General features: G+C 41.9%; 6 protein-coding genes across 6 annotated transcripts; 3 read left to right on the top strand and 3 right to left on the bottom strand.

The window, feature by feature from the left end:
* Nucleotides 1-1,229: 1,229 nt before the first annotated feature.
* Bfra_010094 (uncharacterized protein) lies at nucleotides 1,230-2,222 on the top strand (the record flags this gene model as incomplete). The annotated part of the gene is made up of 4 exons (XM_037340428.1): nucleotides 1,230-1,476; nucleotides 1,593-1,691; nucleotides 1,752-1,807; nucleotides 1,920-2,222. 4 exons carry the CDS (start codon nucleotides 1,230-1,232, stop codon nucleotides 2,220-2,222), a joined length of 705 nt encoding a protein of 234 aa, XP_037188896.1.
* Nucleotides 2,223-2,335: 113 nt separating this feature from the next.
* Nucleotides 2,336-3,029, top strand: Bfra_010093 (putative aldehyde dehydrogenase family protein; the record flags this gene model as incomplete). Its single annotated transcript, XM_037340427.1, has 3 exons — nucleotides 2,336-2,348; nucleotides 2,788-2,818; nucleotides 2,879-3,029. 3 exons carry the CDS (start codon nucleotides 2,336-2,338, stop codon nucleotides 3,027-3,029), a joined length of 195 nt encoding a protein of 64 aa, XP_037188895.1.
* Nucleotides 3,030-4,528: 1,499 nt separating this feature from the next.
* On the top strand, nucleotides 4,529-11,226 carry Bfra_010092 (putative ion transporter protein; the record flags this gene model as incomplete). The annotated part of the gene is made up of 5 exons (XM_037340426.1): nucleotides 4,529-6,250; nucleotides 6,303-8,693; nucleotides 8,746-10,505; nucleotides 10,555-10,644; nucleotides 10,701-11,226. 5 exons carry the CDS (start codon nucleotides 4,529-4,531, stop codon nucleotides 11,224-11,226), a joined length of 6,489 nt encoding a protein of 2,162 aa, XP_037188894.1.
* Nucleotides 11,227-12,607: 1,381 nt separating this feature from the next.
* Bfra_010091 (uncharacterized protein) lies at nucleotides 12,608-14,641 on the bottom strand (the record flags this gene model as incomplete). Its single annotated transcript, XM_037340425.1, has 1 exon — nucleotides 12,608-14,641. One exon carries the CDS (start codon nucleotides 14,639-14,641, stop codon nucleotides 12,608-12,610), a length of 2,034 nt encoding a protein of 677 aa, XP_037188893.1.
* A 2,091-nt stretch (nucleotides 14,642-16,732) lies between these two features.
* On the bottom strand, nucleotides 16,733-18,906 carry Bfra_010090ca (putative iron-regulated transporter protein; the record flags this gene model as incomplete). Its single annotated transcript, XM_037340424.1, has 5 exons — nucleotides 16,733-16,738; nucleotides 16,945-17,264; nucleotides 17,317-18,344; nucleotides 18,450-18,502; nucleotides 18,565-18,906. 5 exons carry the CDS (start codon nucleotides 18,904-18,906, stop codon nucleotides 16,733-16,735), a joined length of 1,749 nt encoding a protein of 582 aa, XP_037188892.1.
* Nucleotides 18,907-21,925: 3,019 nt separating this feature from the next.
* On the bottom strand, nucleotides 21,926-22,198 carry Bfra_010089 (uncharacterized protein; the record flags this gene model as incomplete). Its single annotated transcript, XM_037340423.1, has 1 exon — nucleotides 21,926-22,198. The coding sequence occupies one exon, from the start codon at nucleotides 22,196-22,198 to the stop codon at nucleotides 21,926-21,928; it is 273 nt and encodes a 90-aa protein (XP_037188891.1).
* Between the last annotated feature and the right edge of the window lie 1,775 nt (nucleotides 22,199-23,973).

Here is a 23,973-nt window from a genome sequence, read left to right as displayed (position 1 = left end):
AAAACTTTTTTCTCAACTCCTGATTCTTTGTTTTGGAAATGGCGGGTGACCAATTAGATCAATAGTCAAGAAAAAGTCACTGGATTTATTGGGATCTCATGTCTGCGAATCCGCGCTCAAATTCAGATATGCAACAAATGTTCTCTGAGCCTGTCATTCTTTGTTTCGGAATGGGGACAGGCCAGTCAGATTTATGGGTAAGGAGCAGTCACTGGGTTGAGATAAAGAATGGATAAAGAAAAGGTAGGGAGTTTATTGAGAGGCAAGTTTGAGTACGTACGGGTGATATTTTGAAGCGTGGTAGGAAGATTAGCGATGCGAGGAGATCTGGATGGTGAAGTTTTGCATGAGTCGTCCACGTTGGTATATTCCGAGGATGAATAGATGGAGAGAGAGAGATATTCTGGTAAATATCAGCTAGCGTCTGATAGCGATACGAGAGTTCTAGATGATATGCGAGATTCTCTTGTGTTTTGCTACATGCGTTACTTATACTTTACATTGCGGATATTTCTGTATGAGATTTTTTGTGTCTGAAATTATATCATAGTATGTTCAATTTGACTTGAGTGATGAAATGTTGGTACAACTTGTATGTACTGCTGGACTTTGTCAAGAACCTCAGGTTATAACACGTGGATGAATGGGCCGTTCTGCTCATGATAGTAAAGTAGCACCAGATGGTTACCCCTTTCCCCATATTAATATTACCGAGCCTCAACTACCCCAATCACAATAATCTGTCTTATCAATAATCAGAATCAAACAGCCAACTTAAACTTTATACTAATATTCTCCATCCCACTAAACAAGTCTATCCTTCTTCCAGGCATCCTATTGATCCCTCTATTAGGAAACAATACCAAATCTCCCTTTGTGAGAATTAAAATCCATCAACAAGTAATCTACCCACCCAAAAACAACTCTTTATCCCCATTCTCTACACTTGCCAAGAAAATCCACATGTATCACTTAAAATCTACCACACCTAGTAATCAACTTGCCAAGATCCCATCACAACATCACGATATCACGATCTGGACTTGTAGGTGGAAGTTAGAATGAGATATTGAAGCGATCAAGAATCCGCAATCAACCGCACATCCAACTGCTAGAAATAAGTAAGAAATCGCCGTGTCGTTCCAAGCTCAGAGATACAAATCAAACGACTCCTTGAGAGCAAGACTTCAATACAAACTAGGGCAGTACGTCTGAAACCACGTAGAAAAATGCCACGCGGTCTTGCCGGCTACGAAGAAATACGCCCGGGGGAAAAAGGGGTTGATACGTATAATAATAGTCATAAGAATGGCACCTATGTACCGATAAAAAGAGGAGAGACGAGTCGGGTTCCACTGCGGAATCGGGGATGGGTGCAGATACTTATAGTTGCATTTTTGTCTCTGGTGTTTTTTGGGATGGGGACAGCGGTTGGAAGGAGGTTTCCGAGGGGGGAAAGGAGGTGGGGGTTATTGGGTAAGTTTTTGGGTTCTTTTCATGATGATGATCTTGGTTTTGCTGTTGGTGAATCGTGAGGAGTGGATGAGTGGTTTGGGGCTTAAGAATTGAAAATTTGCTGATGAGAGATATAGCACCTCCAGGATCAATGAAAGAAACTTGGTATCCTAATACTACATTTTCTATGAAACCGACGCCAGAATCGGAAGCCGCTTGGGGATCTTTAATGCCGGGTTAGTGTCTATTTACATATTCTTTCGGCATTCAATTGAATTGTACTGACAACTTTGTAGTGGGCAGAGGATTTATTTATCGACCCGAGATAGCACCAATTGTAAAAAGTGTCTCGGTATTTCATCAATTGCATTGTCTGGTATTTTGCCTGTTCCCTTACCTCCGTTTTTCACTTCTCTCATCTCTTCCCCTATTCCAATTTCATAACTAGATTAACACTTCTTCAGCACGGCCTCCGCACCTCCTACTACGATCTACACTATCAAATCGCGCGCGCAGCCGGTGCACCTATCGACTCATTCCTTGAGCAAAAGGCGGCACATACACATATAGAGACTGCGCATCAAAAACATTGCTTTGATTATTTGCGACGTGCGATAATGTGTGCAGCAGATACTAATTTGGAGTATGTTGATCCAGTTACGGATGATACAACAGGGTGGGGGAGTGAGAGGGTTTGTAGAAGTTTCGAGGATGTGAAGGGGTGGGCGGAGAAGTGGGCTAATGGAACGGGTGGAGGGATTGCTTAAGTTATGGGGTGAATGGATGACGGAGGAGGGGGAACATAAGAGCAGAGCCCTATAGGGCTTTTGAAATTGATGGGACCATTGTTGTAATGATGGGCATCAGAAAATGCTAAAGAATGAGCGCAATTGGTGACTTGCAATTGCGCTTTCTATAAAGTAGAATAACCCCATGATAGATGAACGGATACAACAATAGTTGTTTATAAGAGTAGAGTCTATATCTCAAACTGGGGATTTATCTTTCCGTGTCAATCCCTGAGTCGTCGAAGACACTTGTCACCAAGCCAACAAGGATAGAAGAAAACATACTCAGAAATCTCGTCATCCATATCGAGCAGAATGAAACTTCTATTATCCATTCTTGCTTATTGACTTTGAAGAATGGCCACAACGTGAAGTGAAAAGATAAGCTTGCTCGGGAATCCCACAAGTATTAAGGTGGCATATTGTAAACCTTTTGGGAAATCGTTGTAGCGTAGAATTAAGTTTGATGAGGAGGCGATAGCAATGGCAAACAATACTGAGTATGGGCTATCATCAGCTGTGTTTACTCGAAATTTATGAAAAGGTTTCGCTATTGCAAAGCAATTAGAGTCTGGGTAAGTTTTATGTCAGATCCTCACCCTGGTGAGACGATTGCTAATGATTTTGAACTGTAGAGCTGTTCACATCAATACTGTGAGTGTTCGAGATGAACCTGCTTTACCAATGGGAGGTATGAAGAAAAGTGGTTGGGGTAGATTCAATACTATTCTCAGTATAGAGAAATTCCTAGTCGCAAAGACAGTGACTTGGATGATTGAGAGCTAAAAGTTCAGGAGACAATATTGAGACGATGATTAAAAGTATCAATTTCTGGCGTAATGGTGTCAATTTCGCATGACATGAAGCACACTCGGATTAGCATCCGTAACCACAGCTCTCAATAACCATCTTTCCGCCCACCTCCCTAGAATTCTTAACAATACCCAACTTAACAATATCTTATCATCTACTTCAGCAATTTCAGCAATTTCTTCTCTGGAATAACCTTTGAGAAATCGGATACAGAAGGGCTTTGGACAAAGATATGATCTGCAAATGAAGATTCTGATTGGGTTTACAGCAGCACAATTTTTGACTTTGCTGTTGATTTGGAATTGAAGAGAGGAGCAATTGGGTATCCGTGAATGAGAGGAGCGTGAAGGAGGAGGGTTGTGAAAGAAGAAGGGAGACCAATTGATGGGAAACACATGCGAGTTCGTCTAATGTAGCTCGATGTACATCTATTCCATCGTTTCATAACACGTCAGAATGATTCTCACACATTAGATTGTTAATGTATGAAATATGGGGCGAAATAAGGCTGAAAGGCTGATGAGAATTATGTAAATAAATAATACTTCTGACAGGTGCCGGAGGAACCGAAATTTAGCAGCGACGATCATGTCTCAAGATCATCACGTGATAATAAAGTTACCGTTCTTTCCATGTGCATTAGCCACTTCCACTGCATTTATATTCACCTGTTGCCGAATGCCGTTCAAGTCGAGCAACATTGGTTCATTTATTGATCATTGATTTATATTATCCATGTACTGCATATACATCTCTGTGTCTCTCTCCAAATTTGTTCTAGGTATGGAGACTTAATGTGCATTATCTGGATGTCTGTGCCGCATATTTGCTGGGCAGATATCACATGTAACTTTGTCTCATATGTTTCAAAGCAGTTGACCTAGTCGGCAATGTGAATACGACGATACCACGATATACTTCTATCCCTTCTTCTATAGACCCCGAACATTCTAATACGAGTGTCTCTTTATTACAATCTTATTCGCAATCAGAGGACATCCGCACTTTCTTCCAAATGCTTAACCACCCTCCCCTCTCAGCCCCGTACCTTTTTCTCAGCCACAATAGCCTTGTTTTAAAATAGTACATTACCCTGTCACATCCGAACCTTACCGTTTGTAGCACAAGTGCAACTGAAGCTCGTGTAAGGAATTGGTTACAGAAAGCCATTTCAAAAAGTCAACCGCAATCTGTGATATTCGAGAAAACAGAATAATTCAAAATATACAACGTAATCGAGGAACACGAAATCTAAGATCTTCCACTTTGCCAACGAATTGAAAAATAAAACGATACGATCCTAGCGATTATGATGACGACTTGAAGATTAGAACGATCCGCTCCACGCGTTGGTCCCTGGGGAAATCTTGCAAACTACTACGTTGCGATTGCGATTACACATTTTTGCAACGGCACACTCGAAAATATATAGGGATAGTTGGCTGGCTTTCTGAATACTGAGATTAGGCATAATGCCTCCAAATAACACCAATGGTTCCAATAATTTATCGAGCCCTCCTCAATCGATACCTTTACGAGATCTAACACGGCCACCTGATTCTGCAGATGTGGGAGATGGATCGCGGCGGCACACACGAGGGAGGAGTCTTTTGGCAGGGGGAGGTCTTCGTCCGACGGGAAGTTTAAATGCTGGTACTGGGTATGAACGGCTAGGGGATTCTTCTCCCAGTCCAGGGGGAAGACCAGATCGAATAGGCGGCTCAGCGACACCTCTGACACTACAATCTACTATCGGAGAAAGGCACGAAGATGAAATAGAAACCCCTACATCGCCTGTGGGAAACCCTGCAGATTTTCAAGCAGCAATGGGATTTGCTGGTCTAAATGTACCGGATATCAGTTTATCTCATGCTCCGCGAGAAAGGTCCATGTCTTTTGGATCTCAACACTCTCTCACGCCGTATGCGCACTCGTATGGGGACATGGGAGATAATGACAATTCATATTTTCCCTCCGATTCTGACCAGATACCTTTGACGGATTCGAACCATCTGCAACCCATGAGCGGGACACAACCCACTACTCCAGATGGGCAACGACATGACAGGTCTAGCTTTCAATCTATCAATTTCAACTCACCAAGTTCAAACTATAGAGGGTCTAGACTAGGTGATGATCTTCCGAATGCGGAAGCAGGTTACTCATCATATGGTACAAGGTCAAGGTCGCAAAGTTATGGAGCTAACCTGTCGCCCAGTGGACGCAGATCTAGATCTCCATCTACTGCGGGGGCTCTTTCCAGAGCTGGGTCGATGATGAGGGCTATGTCGCAACGTGTGGTTAATCTGAGTGGTGAAGCCGAGGTCATCGAAGAAAGCGCTAGGAGACAAGCGCACAGTATTGAGGAGCCATTTTTCCCTTCACGGAGATCTTACGAACCAAATGTCGAAGATACAGCTTATCGGCCCAATACGATGTTTCCTCCATTTGAAAAACCCCCGTCAAGGACTTTGGATGGACCTGGAACGGATCAATGGCAGGCACAGAATCCCCCTAACCCTCTCAGAGGAAAAACACTAGGAATATTTTCACCGGAAAACAAGCTTCGGTTAAAACTTTGTGATTTCCTGGTTTATCCTATCACTGAACCAGCAATCCTCATATTGATTGTCGTACAAACAATTCTCCTTGCGATAGATGCGGCTCCTTCTGTTTATACTCACCCTCGACGCCCGGGATGGGGCTCCAAAACCGACTGGGCTCTACTGGGCCTCTTTATAATTTTCACGCTGGAAGTGATTGCACGTGTTATTGTGTCCGGTTTCATTATTAATGCAGCCGAATACAGTACAATAGACCGACAACGTGGAGCCAGAGCAGCAATCGTGGACAAGTACCGCTCTATATTTGCACCTCAGCGAAAATCATCCGTCAGAAGAGCCCAAACAACGTCTTCCGAGGAAACCACCAATACACAAATGCCTATCGTCAATACCTTCGCTCAAATGCAAGCAATGACCAGCACTGTCGAGCAAGCCCAGCGATTGCAACTAGCTAGGAGAGCTTTTCTCAGACATTCTTTCAATCGACTCGATTTCGTCGCAGTCGTATCTTACTGGGCAGCGTTTGCCATCAGTTTTCTTGGAGTAGAGAATGGCTATCATCTTTACCTATTTCGCATGTTAAGTTGTTTACGTATTCTTCGATTACTTGCCCTTACAAACGGTACTGCTGTAAGCCTTACGTTGCTTTCGCTTTCATGTGCACTTCTAACATTGCATCTAGATAATTCTTCGAAGTTTGAAAAAAGCGACTCCATTGCTACTCAATGTTTCTTTTCTTATTGGATTCTTCTGGCTGTTGTTTGCTATCATCGGTATACAAAGTTTCAAAGGAAGTCTTGATCGTCAATGCGTATGGATCGACCCTGATGACATCGAAAATGCGCAAAATACAGCATTCGTCAATAGCAACCAATACTGCGGAGGACAGTTCAACAAGGACAACTCGTCTCATGATCCCTGGATGAAATCAACCGATGGGAACAATCCTTTCTACCCTTTAGTCTTTGGAGCCACTTCTTCCAAAGGTTACTTGTGCCCCGAGGGATCTTATTGTCTTCAACTGCCTCCTGATCAACTTCCTTTCAATGGAACTATCAGTTTTGATAACATTGCGCAGTCTTTGGAACTCGTGTTCGTTATTATGACAGGTAACACGTTTACAGATCTCATGTATTACACCACAGACTCAGACTATCTCGCCGCTGCAATCTTCTTTGCAGGAGGAATTGTTATCATGATGCTTTGGCTTATGAACTTGCTGATAGCCGTCATTACTTCATCTTTTCAGGTTATCAGAGGAGAAGGCAAAACAAGTGCATTCGCTGCCCATGCTGATGATGATCGCCCTGATCCAAATGTAAACATGCCACGACAGGTGAGCAAGCTAAAGCAGATGTACGACAAAACATATTGGCTCTGGATCGCTATTATTGTCTATGATCTTATAGCTCAAGCTTTCCGGAGTTCCAATATGACGGACTCTCGCTCAAGATTCATCGATCTTTCGGAGGTGGCGGTAACATTTTTGTTGTTAATTGACATCGGTTTGCGATTTGCCTCTGATTGGCGGGATTTCCACAAGCACAAGAGGAATTTATTTGACTTGGGACTTGCGATTATTACCACAGTGATTTTATTGCCACCTATTCGAAATTCAGGTCAACCTTATGCCTGGCTTACCGCGTTCCAGATTCTCAGAATCTACCGGGTTGTCATGGGTGTCGAAATAACGCGATCCTTGATCATGCTGGTATTGGGAAATGCAAGTGGTATTGGAAATCTTGTACTATTCGTCTTTCTTATCACTTTCTTAGTTGCAATATTCGCAGTCCAGCTGTTTCGCGGCGAGATCCCGTCACATGATGACTCTGGAGAATATATACAAGTCAATTTCTCTACGATGTTCAATTCTTTCTTGGGTTTATATCAAATTCTCTCGAGCGAAAATTGGACTACACTTCTTTATAATGTTACCGGCATTGATAAGGCACGAAACACTGCTTGGATCGGCGCAGCATTCTTCATTGGATGGTTTATTCTCGCCAATTTTATTCTGGTGAACATGTTCATAGCTGTCATTCAAGAAAATTTCGATGTTTCAGAGGACGAAAAACGCATGCAACAAGTGAAGGCTTTCCTGACCAGGAAAGAGGTCGATACCTCTTCTAGCAATCTCGCGTTATCGTCCATCGTTCGGTTCGGTCGCTCCAAAGCGAAAAAAGACCCCCTCGATTATGGGCCGGCAACGATGGAGATGTTATTAAAAGATGCGGTTGTTAAGGACTTTCTCGATGATGAAATTGTTCCGGGACAACACGAACACAATGCAGAAAACGCGGCTGCGGAGGCAGCTGGTGTGAAGCCTGGATACTTATCCTCCGTCTGGGGCAATTTCGTGTCTAAAATCTGGAACAGGGAACCAAATCCCTTCTATTCCAACATATCATTTTCTCTCAAGACCGATGACTCTAAAGGTACCAGGGCAATGGCAAAAGAAGCTGTCTCAGCCTCATCTCAGCGCAAGAAAGCACAGCGTGAATACTTGGCAAAACACCCATCTTACAATAACGCCTTGTTCATTTTTAAACCTAATAGCCCTATCAGAAGGCTTTGTCAAAGATGCGTAGGGCCTGGGCGTGGAAATGAACGTTTTGATGGTGTTGAGCCTGATTTGACCATCTGGTATGGCTTTTCGGCATTTCTGTACCTTTGCATTGTCGCAATGGTCTTGTTGGCATGTATAACCACACCTCTATACCAAAGAGAATACTTCATAACCAATCCTGATAAGTCAACTGCGAATAATTGGTTCGTCTTTTGCGATTTCGTCTTTGGGGTCATTTTTACCGTCGAAGCTCTCATAAAAGTCATTGCAGATGGGTTCTTCTGGACTCCAAACGCATACTATAGAAGTACATGGGGCTTCATAGATGGTCTAGTGCTTATCACCTTATGGATCAACGTCACCACTTCATTGATGGACGATGGAGCAATTGCACGAGCAGTTGGAGCTTTCAAAGCCTTGCGAGCTCTCCGATTGCTCAATGTCAGTGATAGTGCAAGAAATACATTCCACTCTGTGATTCTTGTTGGTGGATTTAAAGTTCTTTCGGTACGACATCTTTTTATTGTGTTATTTAATGCTTCTGCTAACATGCTAACAGGCGGCCTTCGTTTCTATGTCCCTCTTAATCCCGTTTGCAATATATGGGGTAAACCTTTTCAACGGCCAGTTGGAGGCGTGCAATGATGGCGACATCACTAATTTGACCGACTGTTCTGGTGAATTCTACAGTCAACCGTTCAGTGGCGATTGGAACATTGTTTCACCTAGACAAGTTGGAAACCCCTGGTACGATTTCGATAATTTCGGAGGCTCCTTATTCATCCTTTTCCAGATCGTATCCCAAGAAGGTTGGGTCGACGTAATGTTTCAGTCAATGTCCATTACTGGTCATGGTCTTAACCCGGGTGATCCTACATCGCGCGAGTTCAATGCAGTCTTCTTCGTCCTTTTCAACCTTCTTGCCACGGTCTTCATCCTTACTTTGTTCATCTCTGTGTTTATGCGAAATTACACGGAACAAACTGGGATCGCATTCTTGACATCTGATCAAAGATCTTGGGTGGAATTGCGTAAACTTCTAAGGCAGGTTTCTCCATCTAAACGACCGTCCCAGAAAGATCCACGTTGGTGGAAAGACTGGTGTTACAAAAGAGCCACTCGAAAGCATGGAAAGTGGCATTCAGCTATGACCCTAACTCTCGTCTTCCATCTCATCCTATTGTTAGTGGAATTTTACCCCGAACCAGATTGGTGGGATAGAACTAGAGATTATATATTCTTGGCTTGCACAGTTTTTTATATACTCAACATTCTTGTTCGTATAACTGGTCTGAGCTGGGCTCGATTTCAACGAAGTTCATGGGATGTTTTCTCGATTCTTGCAGTCTTCGGTACACTCGTTACGACAATCCTTCTTCTCACCAACTTTAAATCTCAAGTTTATGTTCAACTACACAAATTATTTCTTGTTTCTATCGTTCTACTCTTGATTCCCCGAAATGATGCTCTGGATCAGCTATTCAAAACTGCAGCTGCTAGTTTGACAGCCATTGGAAATTTGTTGGCAACTTGGTTTGTCCTGTTCATGGTCTTTGCTATCGCTATGACTCAAACCTTTGGACTCACTCGATTTGGTGAACAAGAAACCGACAATCTCAACATGCGAACAGTACCGAAAACGCTTATGATGCTATTTCGTATGTCTTGTGGAGAGGGTTGGAATCAAATCATGGAAGATTATGCGACTATCACACCTCCATTCTGTACTCAAGGTGCCAATTTCTTTGATAGCGACTGCGGAAGCCCTACATGGGCTCGAGTATTGTTTATTTCGTGGAACATCGTGAGCATGTATATCTTCACTAGTTTATTTGTCTCACTCATCTACGAGAGTTTCAGTTATGTCTTTCAGCGATCCAATGGCTTATCTAAAGTTAGTCGTGATGAGATCAGACGCTTTAAAGAGGCTTGGGCTACATTAGATCCGGATGGTACAGGATTCATCGAAAAGGAACATTTTCCAAGACTTCTGGGTGAACTCTCTGGTGTCTTTGAGATGCGTGTATATTCACATGAAGATTCGGTTCGCAGAATTCTCGAAGATATACAAACGGAACCAACCAGTGGTAGAATGAATTCTATCTCAAGCCCCAGCGCTTCTAATGGTATTGATTTGAAGAGATTGAATGAAAGGATTTCTCAAATTGATGCCGGTAGAGTCAGAAGAGATAGAGCGAGATTTAATCTTTTCTATGAAGAGGTTTTAGTCTCGGCAGATCCAGATCGGGGTATTTCATTTACCACAGTATTGATGGTTTTAGCTCATTACAATGTTATCAGTGATAATAAGAGCTTAAAGTAAGTTATTTGAATGATGTTTTGGTGCTTTAACTAATGATTTATATAGACTTGAAGAATTTTTACGTCGCCGTGCACGTCTTCAAAGAGTGGAAGAAGAAGTCCGAAGACGAATTGTGGTTGGTTTCTTCGATACCATGTAAGTTTTTGAAATTTCCATTCGCGCATATGTATCAATTTTACTGACAAACACAGGTACTGGTCCCGAAGATTCCGCAAACACATGGAAAGAAAAAGGTCTGGCCGCATGACGGATATTCCTCAATTGGGCCCAGAAGTTTACGTCGACGACGAAGATTCATCTACCCAGAAACATAGATCAACAGCTTCAGGAAGCGGAGCTTTACTTTCACCAACAGATATTACGGATTCAAGAAATTCGTTTATTACCCATGGACTTGATGGGACACCACTTAGACAGAGAAGAGGAACGGATGCGGATATTGGACTGGGTTTAAATACTTCATTCCCTTCTGTAAGCTCTGCAGTGAGTCCAACTTTGAGTCCGCTGAAAGCGCATGGGCCGCATGGATCGGCATTTTCGTTTGAAGGGGTGGGTATAGGAGCTGGTGATGGGAGTGCAATTAATAGCACGGCAAGTAGCAGAAGGAATAGTGCGGTGTCTGCGGAGAACGTCTTGGAGGTATTGGATAATTCGGCGTGGGGAGAGAGTATCAGGAGGAGTTTTACTATGAGGAGAAGTAGTAAGAGCGCGAAGTAGAGGTTGAGAGGGGTGTGCATATATTGAGGAGAAGAAGAATACATCCATTGTAAAGGATTATGTATGGAGTTGCGGACTTGAGCATACCAAAAGGAAAAGGAGAAGGGTCTGATATGAGTTAGGTATTGGATATATAGGTACTCTGGTTGGGGGATGAGAGGCGTATGGAGGGAGGAGTTTTATTGGAATTGGAATTGGAAGATAGATGGACTTTGATCTTTCTTCTGTTCACTTGTTCACTTTGTTTGTAATATGAGGGGATTGAGATGAGCATATGTTTCCTTCTTGCTTGTATTTGTTTATTTGTGTGTTATAGGAGGGAGGGAAGGAAAGGAAGGGAGAAAAATGCAGTGAGAGGTGGATATATGTTTGCATAGCTTAAGGCGTTGAGCGTTTACTTTTTACCCGTTTGTCTTTTCACCACTGTTTTTTATGATAAATTTTATGGTTGATAAATTGGGGTGGTGCAGGTGGATTGGAGATGGGGAGTGAAAAGGAGTGAGGGGAGTGAGTAAGGGAGTGAATGGGTGGGTATATAGTGTATTGGAATGGATAGATCGATAGACAGATAGATGGGAATGGGAGTATATACATATATATATATATGTGTAAACGATAAATCGAATCGAATTGAATCGAAGTGAAGTGAAGTGAAGTGAGAAAGGAAAAATATTAATTTTTGATGATGTGTTGTGATGTGATGCGAGTAAATGATTTTACGGATTTTATATTGGTGTTGGCCTGAGGGGTTTGGAGATTGATTTATTGATTGAGTGATTGGATGACTAATTTGGGAGCAGTGGCGGAGAGTATAGTAGAGCAGGGGGTAAATCATACATTTTGCGTGATATTCATGGAGGGGAATGTGATTCCTTCTCTGGAGGGGGCTGATATTCAAATCTTAAGTTTCAAGTTTCAATTTTTTTGGTAGAGGAGATTTAATATCTATATTTGTATTGAACTATCTAGGTATCTATAGGTCCCTTTTTTCCTTCTTCGGCAACTATAATGTATTCTTTGTGGATATGGGAGTATTCATATTTATAGGCTTTTCCTTTGAAGGGAGTTTCCTGATGATGAGAAATAGGAATAGAAATCTCGCTTAATGTGCTGGGGTGTTTTCCTAGCCTTTTTTGTGTGTGAGAGAGGGAGAGAGTGGAGGTGGGATTGATCTTAGTAGATATTCCTCAACATCTTATCATTTCATATTACACGCCCCTGACTCCCTCATCTCCTATTTTCATCCACGGCTACCTGATTTCTTGATTCCCATCGCATCGACAACTGAAGAAGCGAAGGGAAGACGAAGCAAAAGGCATCGAAAATAACCCATTCTCTAGAACCAACTTTAAGAATCAGAAAGTGAGAAATGAACAACCACTTAAGATAAAATCGAGCCTTGCGATCCAGACAAACATTGAAGTTGATACTCATACTGAAGACGAGTCAACGAAGGGAGTGAAGCCTCCAGTGCCGCATCTGCATCAAACTCGTATTTCTGAGACCAGGAGTATGCTGTTTGTATTTGTGTTTGTAGAGTAGGAGTAGATGGATATGTATCCGTATTCGTATCTCTATCCCTATCCATCATAGTCGCAAAATCCGGATACTCCGCCTCCGCACGCGGCATTCGCAATTTGAATTTAGGTGTGGGTTTCTCGTCATCATCGTAGAGAGAATCTTCCATATCGAGCGAGGATCTCGCGTCTTCGTTATCATCATCTTCTCTGTCGTTGGGATAGCGATATCGATATATATTCCCATTTGCATTTCCATTTTCGGACATTGTGCTGAGTGGATTTCCAGTGGTAGCATCGGGATTTGTTCTGGGCTTGGGTCGCATGTGCATGTAGGCGAAATCACTTTCTTGGAGGGGTTTTCTGGGCGTGAGAATAAATTCATCGAGGGTATCTTCGATATCTGTTTCTCGATTCGCTTGGTTTTGGCTTTCGAGGTTTGTATCTTTGTCGGAAGAATCGTGACGGTTGTCTGGGTTGGAATTTGCTGCAATTGCGCTTCTCTTCTCTAGAGAGGAATTCGATGAGAACACGGGAGCAATCTCAGTTGAGGATTTTTCCTGTGGTTGCGGCTTGCCGAGTAAATTTTGCATTTGCACTTGCGTCTTCTGCTGGCCCTGTTTTCTCCTCGACGCGAAACGAGAAAAAGAAGAAGAAAAGGAAGACGGAGAAGTAGAAATAGGCGAAGAAGTATAAATCTCCACCATCGAGTCCTGAGACTCAGTATGAATCAATCTATGATGATGTTGATCTTTTTCCCAATATTTACCACAGCTGGGACCTGAGTGCGCGTCAGTAAATACGTCAAATCTATCGTACTTCTCCGTATTATCGTTTTCGGTCTCATCCCCCTCGTCGTCATCTTCATCATTAACTATACCCATGTAATCCTCTGCTCCCACAAGCCTATTGCCATTCTCCTGTCCCGTAGCTTTAGTGACCTCGCTATCGCATTTCGAAAGATGCATACTATCCAGCATCTCCTTACAAGATTGATGTATAGATTTCCAGGTCTTCTGATTCTGCTTCTTTGGGATCATTTTCTCTCTTCCTCTTCCACTTCTGCTCTTGACACCTCCCTGATTTCTATCCCCTGTACCTCTCAAATCTTCAACCCCCTCATTCTCATTCTCATAAGCTCCCTTGATCCGCTCATCACCATATCTCCCACTCCCGCTCCCAAGCCCAAACAACAAACCCCCACCCAATACCTCTCCAAAAGGCGATCCCATCGGCGGCGTATCTGGGCCCATAAACTGCCCCTCTACTCTCGAAATAAGATATTCCGCATGTTGTGTCGATGGTCCAAAAAGTGGATTTGTATCTATATCTCCTACAGCACGATAGGCCAAGGGTTTTGCTGGTTTACCATTGGGACTAGACAATTTGGGGATGGGAGTTGCGGCTGAAATATCATTCGTCTGATTTGAGTGATTGAAGTAGTTTGTATGATCGGCATGAATGATATGATCACGATACTCATCTCTCCCAGACCCAGTCCCATTCCCAACTCCTTCATCCGCACGCGCAACAGATACACTTTTCTTCGAATGAAGGTTTAAATTCTTCAGGGGGAAGTTCGTCGCAAGACCCATGTTCAGATTCGAGAGGAAGGATTTGCTATGAGAGGTATTCCATAGATTGCGCATTTTGGAGGTGAGATTCGAGGGAGGGGTGGGGCTGTTGGGAGCGCTAGAGTAAGAGCGTGAAGATGGTAAGGATTGGGTGGAGGAGGATGAGGAAGAGGGTTGGGGAGGTGGATTATGGAGTGTGAAACTGGGGTTTGTGTTTAATGGCCTTGGTCTTGGTGTCGGTGATGTTGGAAACGATGGTTCGGAAATATCCTTCTGCTCGAAAGGAATCCGGGGATTTTGTCGTGGGGTTTCCGGATTCGCCATGATGTGTTGAGAGATGATATTTAGAAGATGTTGGATGTTGGATTGAATGTAGATAGGTATTTTGTATTTCCTTAATCAATTTGTCGAGTGATGTTTTAGATTCTTGATGTATGTGTGTTTCAAGGTATCTAGAAGTTTCTCAAGAGTGTTGAAGTCGTGAGATGTTGTATTTGATTGATAGATGATCTTGGATATGAGGATGAAGATGAAGATGAGTAGATTTAGAATGAAATCCAAACTCCGAATATGCTTTTCAACACAACGTCAACTCCGAAACTTATATACCTTCCGTTCCCAAACAAAACACTATCTTTCCTACGGCTATACGGTTCTACCTTACAAAAACCCTTAAGAACAGCCGTATATATCTATACAAAATGAAATAGAGAGAACCGATTGTATCCGTGAATCCCCAAGTCCGGTATTACTGTACAGTAAATTTATCGATGACCATCTGTGTTGTCTATATCTGGGTATATGAGATGTAGATAATTAATCACCAAAACATAGCCGTACAGTGATTGGAGTTGCGACTGATTTACTTACTACGGCGTGTCAATCATTCTAGATGAAATTGAGGTAATGTAAAGAGGAGAGAGAAGATATGAGAGGAAATCGATACTTCTTGATACAGCATGGATGACGTACTGAAATAGGTGATTACAGAAATATGTCAGTGAATAATAATAATAATGATCATAATAATAATAGACGACTGATATAAACCGCAGCTGTGCAGTGATTAGAGTTGAGGCTAACTTACTTGCTACGGCGTGATAATCGTTGTAGAAAGGAGAGAGAAGATACGAGAGCGAATCCGTATATCTTGATACAGCATGATAACGTAATTATAGAAACACATCAGTGAATAACAACAAGAACAGCAACTAATATCAACCATAGCTATACAGCGGCTGAAAAAAGCATTCATTTACTCGCTCGCTACAGTACCTACATTGATTCCAACGCCATCTCCAATCACTCCAGGCGAAAATGGAACCAAAAAGTGTGAATGCATTCAAATAAACTCATACGTAAATCTCAAAACAGTATGGATGACATACCTGTACAGATAATCACAAAAACACATCAGTGAATAACAATCACAATCACGACAAAAAACATAACAAAAACCAAACTCAACAACTGACCTTGGAATACAAAACACAAAAAACAGCCATACAGTAACTAGAAAGCACATTAATCCATTCACTCACTCGTTACAGTATCTACACCAATCTCAACACCAATACAATCTCAACAGCAATCTCAACACCTCTCCAACCCCTCTCCACTCACTCCAGAATCCAAAATCCAAAATCCACAATCCATCCAAACAAAAACCAACCCCCCAAAAAGAGTAATAAATCCATCCATCCATCCATCCCAATAAATCCACACACACAAATCCCGAAACCTTACCGCTAATGTAAATCTTGAAAGACGAAGATGCACATGCGTGAACCGTGTGGTTTTGAATTATAAATCATAAATGATATACTATAAAGGGATGAATGATGAATTGCTACTAGGCTTGTATACCTACCTACCTACCTATCTAGATACAAAATTCAATACATCATAATACAACACAGCACAATACCATATAAAGCGAAGCGAAATGAAGCGAGATGACGCGAAGCAAAATAAGTTTGTGAAGTGAGAAATCGCTTATGAGAACCTTGAATGTAGGATATGATACGATATAGTACAATACAAAACAAAATCCTACACAGCCAAGCTATCAACGAGTTAAAAGAAAAGAAAGAAAGAAAGAAAGAAATGAATATTCAAATTGCAGATTATAGATTACAGATTATAGATTACAGATATTATAATCAATCTGCGATTTACTATTTATTAGATATATGTACTAACTCATGCTGTTCTCTCGAGTACCTAGTACACAGATTTCTTGAATAAATTCGATTTGGTTTGATTTGATTTGATTTCGAGTCAAGATTCATTAGTGCGATGAAGTAGGAAACGAGGGAGCGAGAAATCGTACTCACTCGCTAGGTATTTTAATGATCGAATTGAAGATTCTGGATGTGTATGTGTGTATGGGAATATAAATATACAAAAACTTTGTCATAACTAGTAACCCATAATATCAGTATCAGGCAGTGAATGGATTTTGCTCACTATCTCATAAGATACACCACCCCTTCCCCTCAAATTGATCCCCCACCACACTTCCCCCCACACCTCCCCACCCTCTCCCAATGCACCAAATGACCCCTAACTGTCCTCACCCACCCAGCATAGATTATCGTACTTCCACCCACCGCTATCAAACTCACCAGGGCTACCCACCCAAATTGATCTGGTCTAGACCAAATAATCGCCATTACATAATTCCCCAATTCAAATAGTGCTACGAGGGAGTATTCGCAGCCGGCAAAGGAGGAGCGCTGAGTAGGTGCGATGAGGGTTTGGCTTAGTTGTTGAGTGGTGAGATCGAAGATCCAGAGACCGAGACGGGAGAGAGAGAGGGTAGCGAAGAGGAAGAGAGCGAGAAGGGGAGAACTGGGGGAGAGGGGGGGATGATGCGGGAGAGGAGAGGAGTGCTGGGGATAGAGGTGGAAGTGGAGAGGATCCAAAGGATGAGAGTTACCGGGATCTGGTATTTGTTTAGTATGTGGATGTGTGTAGATAATCGAGAGGGGGGATACATACGAGATTTATAAATTGCCATGAAAGACCCCAAAGACCTAATCGTTCCAATCCAGTAGTGATTCTTCCCGATTCATCGATTTCGCCTTCTCCCTGTAACAAAACTTCGTCCGAATCATTGGATCCGTGTAAACGATCATATGGACCATGACCATGAGCCTTTGAAAGATGTCGAACTCCAAAGGGTGTTACAACCGTGCTACTAATTTCCACCACACTTCCCGCTGCTCGAGCGAGCGTAATAAGATCCAACGAAAATCCCGCATTCAATAAGAAAGTGATAAACGTGGCACCATACGAGAGTGCAGAGAAATGAAGTAAAGAGAGCGACATTGAAGGAATCCAAACTTTGGACGAAAAATAATTCCTAAAGTCTTCCTTGTGCAAACGAAGCCCTCGCATGAATTTCTCCCTCACACTTCGCACCTCGACATCCGATACCACTTCATCATTTCTCACCTCTTTCCGTCTTTGTAATCGAGCGTTAGACCTCCATACTCTCCTCGCAGACCACATTTCCAATCCCCAACTCGCAGCACTCATCCCACCTACAACAATCACCCCAATTTTTATTCCCAGTCTCGAAATGAGGAATGAGATTAATATCGGCGCGAGGAGTTTACAACTCAAATCGATTCTTCTCATCGAAGAATTCAAATGCGTGAGATCATATTGATTCCCTGCCGGTGCCGCAGCAACAACCACCCAATCTCTTTCCATTGATAGCATATTCCCATTCGCGCTCAATGCTTCCAAAATACCAAATCCAAGAATTGGCAAGAACATGACAATTTTCATGGTATCTCTGAGTGTAACATCATCTTTCCTAGATTGGAGTAAAGGTACACCATTTTCAGGATTATTCTCCGATTCAACCACGAAAAACCATAATATAGAAGCGCAAATCACCGCGATTCTATTAATCGTAATCGTCGTCAAAAGAGTCTTCAGTCGGTCTGGACTTTGATCAACCCATCTCCCTACAGTGGAAGAGAAACAAATAGATGCTAAAGTCCTCACAATACCACTATTGAAATCCAAATCAGTTTAATCAGTATATATTGATCACGTGATCTTTCTCTCTTCACCTCCTTGTTCCACATCCGACTCGTGCGAGGAGGAGAAAACATACCGAATAGAAGCAGCAACCAATGTATCAGGCCATGCACTTGCCGTGAAGATAATCTATCGGAAAATCATCAGTATCGTCCATCAATCCAGACTCTCCATCGCATAACATAACTCACAGCCGCGAATTCATAACTCCTTCCATTCCAGGTGGATAAAAAATGACTCAGATAAAGAGCCCAAGCTTGTGTTTTATTCAAGTTCATTTCCACTTCCATTTCCATTTCCATTTCCACATTCATTTCCGTCTGCATCACTTCTTGCTCAGCCCCATTCGATATCAAAGCGTCTTCCTCATCCTCATCGTACCCATCCCCATCATCTGAGACTGAATCCGAACCCGCGTCTAGATGCAAACGCGAGTCCAAATTCTGCGCACGCGAAGCTATCTGAATCCCTCCAGTTCTATTTTCATCTACCGCTTCGGCGTGGGTTGAACAATGCTCTCCAACTATGACCATATCTAGAGTTGGAAGATTTGTAATGATATATTATTAAACATTCGTTAATGAAAAGTAGTATATCATATCAATCACCTACTGATAGATGGCGATTGTCAGAGTGAACAAGGTAAATGTTTTGAAGCGATTTTGAGTACAAAAGAGCGAATTTGATGAGATCAATCATTTCTCAACAAGTTCAAAATTGATGTTCACGTGACTATGTGGATATTATGACATGTGTAGAATTCATTCTCAATATGGCAGATCAAATTGGAAAATAGGACTGAAGGAAAATCTAGACTTTGATCCTATTGTCATTCATTCTGACGATTCTCTTGGTAGATACACGTGGATAAGCTCGACACAATGTTCTATACCAATCAAAAGTATCATAGTATGAAGATATATACCTAATCATGCGTACAGTTATATAATTTGCTCATTCCTACCTACTCATATGCCCTCTCCCCAACGACTCAGCCTCATCATCCAATTCCAATATCAAAGCTTCTCTTCTGGACCCTCCGTTCTCACACTCGGTCCATAAGCTCTCCATATCTTTATCCATTCCCTTTCCATATCCGTATCCATTCCCTTTCCATTTCCATGTCCCAATCTTTTTCCTTTCCCTCTCCCCTCCGTGCCATTCCCATCCACCCCTCCATCCATCCCTCGCACAATGGCAACATCCGAGCACCGACTCTTCCCTCCCATCCGAACCCAATCGTACAGAGTACATACCCCCTCTGCTACTATTTTAAGAATCTCGTCTCCGAGGACTCCGTATAAAGTCTACATCAATAGAGATAAAAATAAAAATAAAAATAAGATGAACCCTCGGGTAGGTAGGTAGGTAGGGAGGTAGATAGCCACAGACAAGACAAGACAAGGTGCGGCAAGCTACGAGAAAAAGTCAAGTCAAACGCAGATACCAATTCTGTGCCCCTGTCTTTCTTCCCCTTCCCTTCCACTTCTCCCCATACCAATACTGTACTCAGTGTGCTGAGCCTCCTTCCGAGGAACCGAACCGAACACTGAATGAACTCGCGAAATACGTACGTAGAAAAACCCTTCGCTCACGTGCTTTAATTATTTCCCCTCTTATCCACTTACTAGGGAGGTAGGTATCTATCCACAGTATATAATTTCCGATTCAAATACATGATACATACAACCTTGCTTGACTACTAAGGAAGGAGGTAAGTGAGTAAGTAAGTAGGTGAGTAAGTGAGTGAATAATCTGAATGTCCCTGATTCCATGGTTCATACAACACCCTTAATAAATGCTCCATCTCAACCTCAATTTCCAATATCAACGAGCTTCTCAAAATCTCAATACATACCCAGCTCAAGATATCACATACAGTGACATACTCTACACATCTCATCCGTCTATAATCAACTATCCTTCGAGTCAAATTCCTCCCTCTACTCACACACTACTTTACCCAGATACCTAGGCTCCGAGATATACAAATAGATAAATAAATCAGTTTCATCGCTCCCTATTCGAAACTCCTCTCTTTCCTCATGTTATCACAAACCTACCTACCCAGATACCTATCCCTCTACAAAATACAAAATACAAAATACAAAACACAAAATACAAAATACCAATCTCCGCCCTCCGTTCCATTCCCTTCCCTTCCGCTTTCTCCATCCGCGTCAGTGGGCTGACTGACTGACTGACTGACTGACTGACTGGCATCTATTTTACATCTATCAATCAAACATGTCGATACTTAACGATACAAATCGTGTTTATTTCCCATTTTGTATATCTGAATTCTCTCTTCCCTACGAAGTAAAATACGATACGATGTGATACGATACGATACGACTAAAACAAAATAAAATAAAGTAATTCACAATCGATCCACCAAAAAGTCCCTGATAATTAATAGTAATAAAAGAGAGAGCGCAGAAGATCCACTGCCTCACTGGTGATCCCTCGCTCACCTCGCGGGAATAGCGGTTGCGGTTGCGGTTGTTTTGGGTGGATGAATATGGGATGGTGATTATGTGTGGATTTGGGAATGTATGTGTGTATCGAGAATTGAGGATGGAGATTGGAGATTGGAGATTGGAGATTTGAGATTTGAGGATGGAGAATGGAAAATTCAGAATAGAGTTTCTTCATACTGATATTCATACTGTTCTTCATACTGATACTGATACTAATATCAATAATCCAAACTATGAAATAAAAAATAAAAAATAAAAAATTATATACATTTTAGACATAGACACAGATAACTATAGATACAGATATTTAATATGTGAAGATTAACCATTAACCATTAACAATTAACAATTAACAATTAATAATTAATAATTGGCGATCTGATCACTTACACAACTTACCCAGATATGTATCCATCTTTGTAATATTAGAAGAGTAACCTCACAAGACAGATGGGAGAAGTATGCATCTGCGAAGTCACCCTCACGAACAGAATACGTATCGAAAGAGAGATAGATACAAGAAGAAGAGATGTGGGGAATGTTTGTATTGTGTTTTTTCATATTGTATTGTGTTGTATTCTCTTCTATTCAATAGCATCCATCCATCCGTCCATCAGTTTTCATGAAGCAAGAAAAGACTACCTTATTACAATATGACTATTTCCTTCCTTCAAAAAAAAAAAAACATCATCAACGACTAAAAGTCTCAAACCACCAATTTTGTATATGAAAAGTTGGAAAGAATCGATCGTGAGAAACAAATCCATCCATCCATCCATCCATTTCTCCATCCATCTGGAAACCAACGCCCCAAATCCATATATTCAAGAACAAGAAGAAGAAGAAGAAGAAGAATCAAAATCCTCCTCAAGACCATTTCTCCATTTCTCCATCCGTTTGTAATCATTCATAAACGCCGTAGAGGAATGAAATTGAAGACCTCTCACAATCAATCCCATGTACCCCGTCCCATTCCGCTTTGCTTTGCTTCCTTTTCATTCGTATCCACATCCATCATCTTCAACCGCCAACCCTTACTTGATCAACTCTACTCCCTATCCCATCCCATCCTCTAAAATCTCCCTAATCTCTCCTCCATGCCTCCCCAGTAAACAATCGGTCTGGGTTCCATAATCTCCAATCCACTTCCGAAACTCTTCTTTTCCTCTTCCAGATCTTGCATCGAGGGTTGACGATGCATGATGGAATTGATGGTGTTGATGGGACTGTGGGAGGATTGAGAGGTGTATGAGTCTCGGCTTGTGGATGTGGTGGAGTTGATGGAGGAAGGCGATGAGGAACGACGGAAGGATCCGCGAATGCTGGAGATGGAGAATGAACGCATGATTGTGGTTGGTTTTGAGTAGTGTAGTGTGGTGTAGTGTAATGTGATATGATTGGTTGATAGTTGAGATGAGTCGAGTATGTGATTTGTGTATCGAGAGTTGAGTCGAGTATATGACTTGTGTGTCGAAGAGACGAAGAAGTTATTAGGATAGATAGATATAGTATTACTTTCGAGTGGTCTTTGATAACGAAAGTAGCAGTTGGTAATGTGATTGATCGAGAGATAAATATATCCCGGGCACAGCCTTTGAGATATAACAACGAGTGACGAATAACTTTCTCAAGTGGATAAGATAATTTTGATCACAGATAGATCTCGACCTTTCACTAAACTTCTCGACGGATGCAAAGATAGAAAGAACACGACGACGTGGAACAGCAGATGCTCCAGTTCTTAACTGAAATGGCGAGATGGTCTCAAAGGGAAGTGTCCCATGTGGTACGTCCTGTGAGGCCTAGGTAGTATTTCTGATACACGCATGGAGCTCCGTTCTGTTATGCAATGTAATGCGATACGGATCCACTGTAAAGGGAAATCCTGATATTGATTGAGAATGCCCAGGATCAGGTTAGATGCATTTATCCTTTTTCTCCACTGTGTACGGAGTAAGGAAGTGGAATACCTTGGCACATGGTCTTGTGTGACTGGTTTGTGTGAGGCATGGAAATCTCTAGAAATAGAATCATGACCATACGTATACGGACTCCGACTCAGATGGAGAATTAAAGTATTGAATATTTGTCGGGAAGATGAAGAGGGGCAAGTGTGAATGAAATGATCCACGCATGTTGAATTGCAAGGGGATGCCATTCGATGAACCAGGGGCTCCATTTGTATTGTGTAAGGGTCTTGATGTTAATGCATCCGATATACTTCAGACACGCTTCATTTATGCCATCATTACTTGATATGAATGTGATGTGAATGTAATGTGAATGTAATGTGAATGTAATGTGAATATCTATCTATCTATCTACCTATCTACACAGTCACATAGGATGAGTAAGAGAATGCAATAATCGATAATCGACCATCAATATATTGGATGTAGATGAGATAAGGTATGTGTGTCCATAGATCCATACAATATGTGTCGTCAAGTTGTTTCTCCCAGAAACACAACCGAAAACCATGTTACAGCAATTGTCTGGAGGTCTGGAGAAGGTCAAACTTTGAATTGAAGGCCAAACTTTGAAGACCGCACGCATGACACATGCTGAATCTTTTCCCCGGGTAATGTATAATAAACTTTTTGGGTCATGTATACCACAAACTTTTCTCGATTGAGTTTTATGGTGTCTGTCTATCTGTCTGTCTATCTGTCTGTCTGTTTGTTTGGCTGTCTATTTATTGCACTGCAGCTATGTACCTAGTATTGTTCTATACGTGCTCCCAAATGTAGGTACTCTGTATAAAATGTACCTGTATAATATGTACTCTGTATAATATGTACCTGTATAATATGTACCTGTATAATATGTACTCTGTATAATATGTACCTGCAGAAAGAATCAACCCAAACAATTGGATATCCTCTCCCTCAAATCTTTCCATCCAATTACCTACAGAAGAATCAATGTGCCAAAAAGGTACCAACGACAACCTCGGGACATACGAAAAAAGAATCAATCAATCCCCTGCACAACTACCTGGTAAAAAAACGAAAGCATTGAAGATGATGCGATGCAAAGTGTGATGAAATTGGTATCAATACGAAGGACTCAAGCTCAAGCTCAAGCTCAAGGAAGTGAGTTGATTACGCTTTGATGACA

Source organism: Botrytis fragariae (assembly GCF_013461495.1).
Source record: "Botrytis fragariae strain BVB16 chromosome Unknown tig00000186, whole genome shotgun sequence".
Classification (NCBI taxonomy): domain Eukaryota; kingdom Fungi; phylum Ascomycota; class Leotiomycetes; order Helotiales; family Sclerotiniaceae; genus Botrytis; species Botrytis fragariae.
Note: the sequence above shows the minus strand (reverse complement) of the source record. Positions and strands in the feature narration are given on the sequence as shown.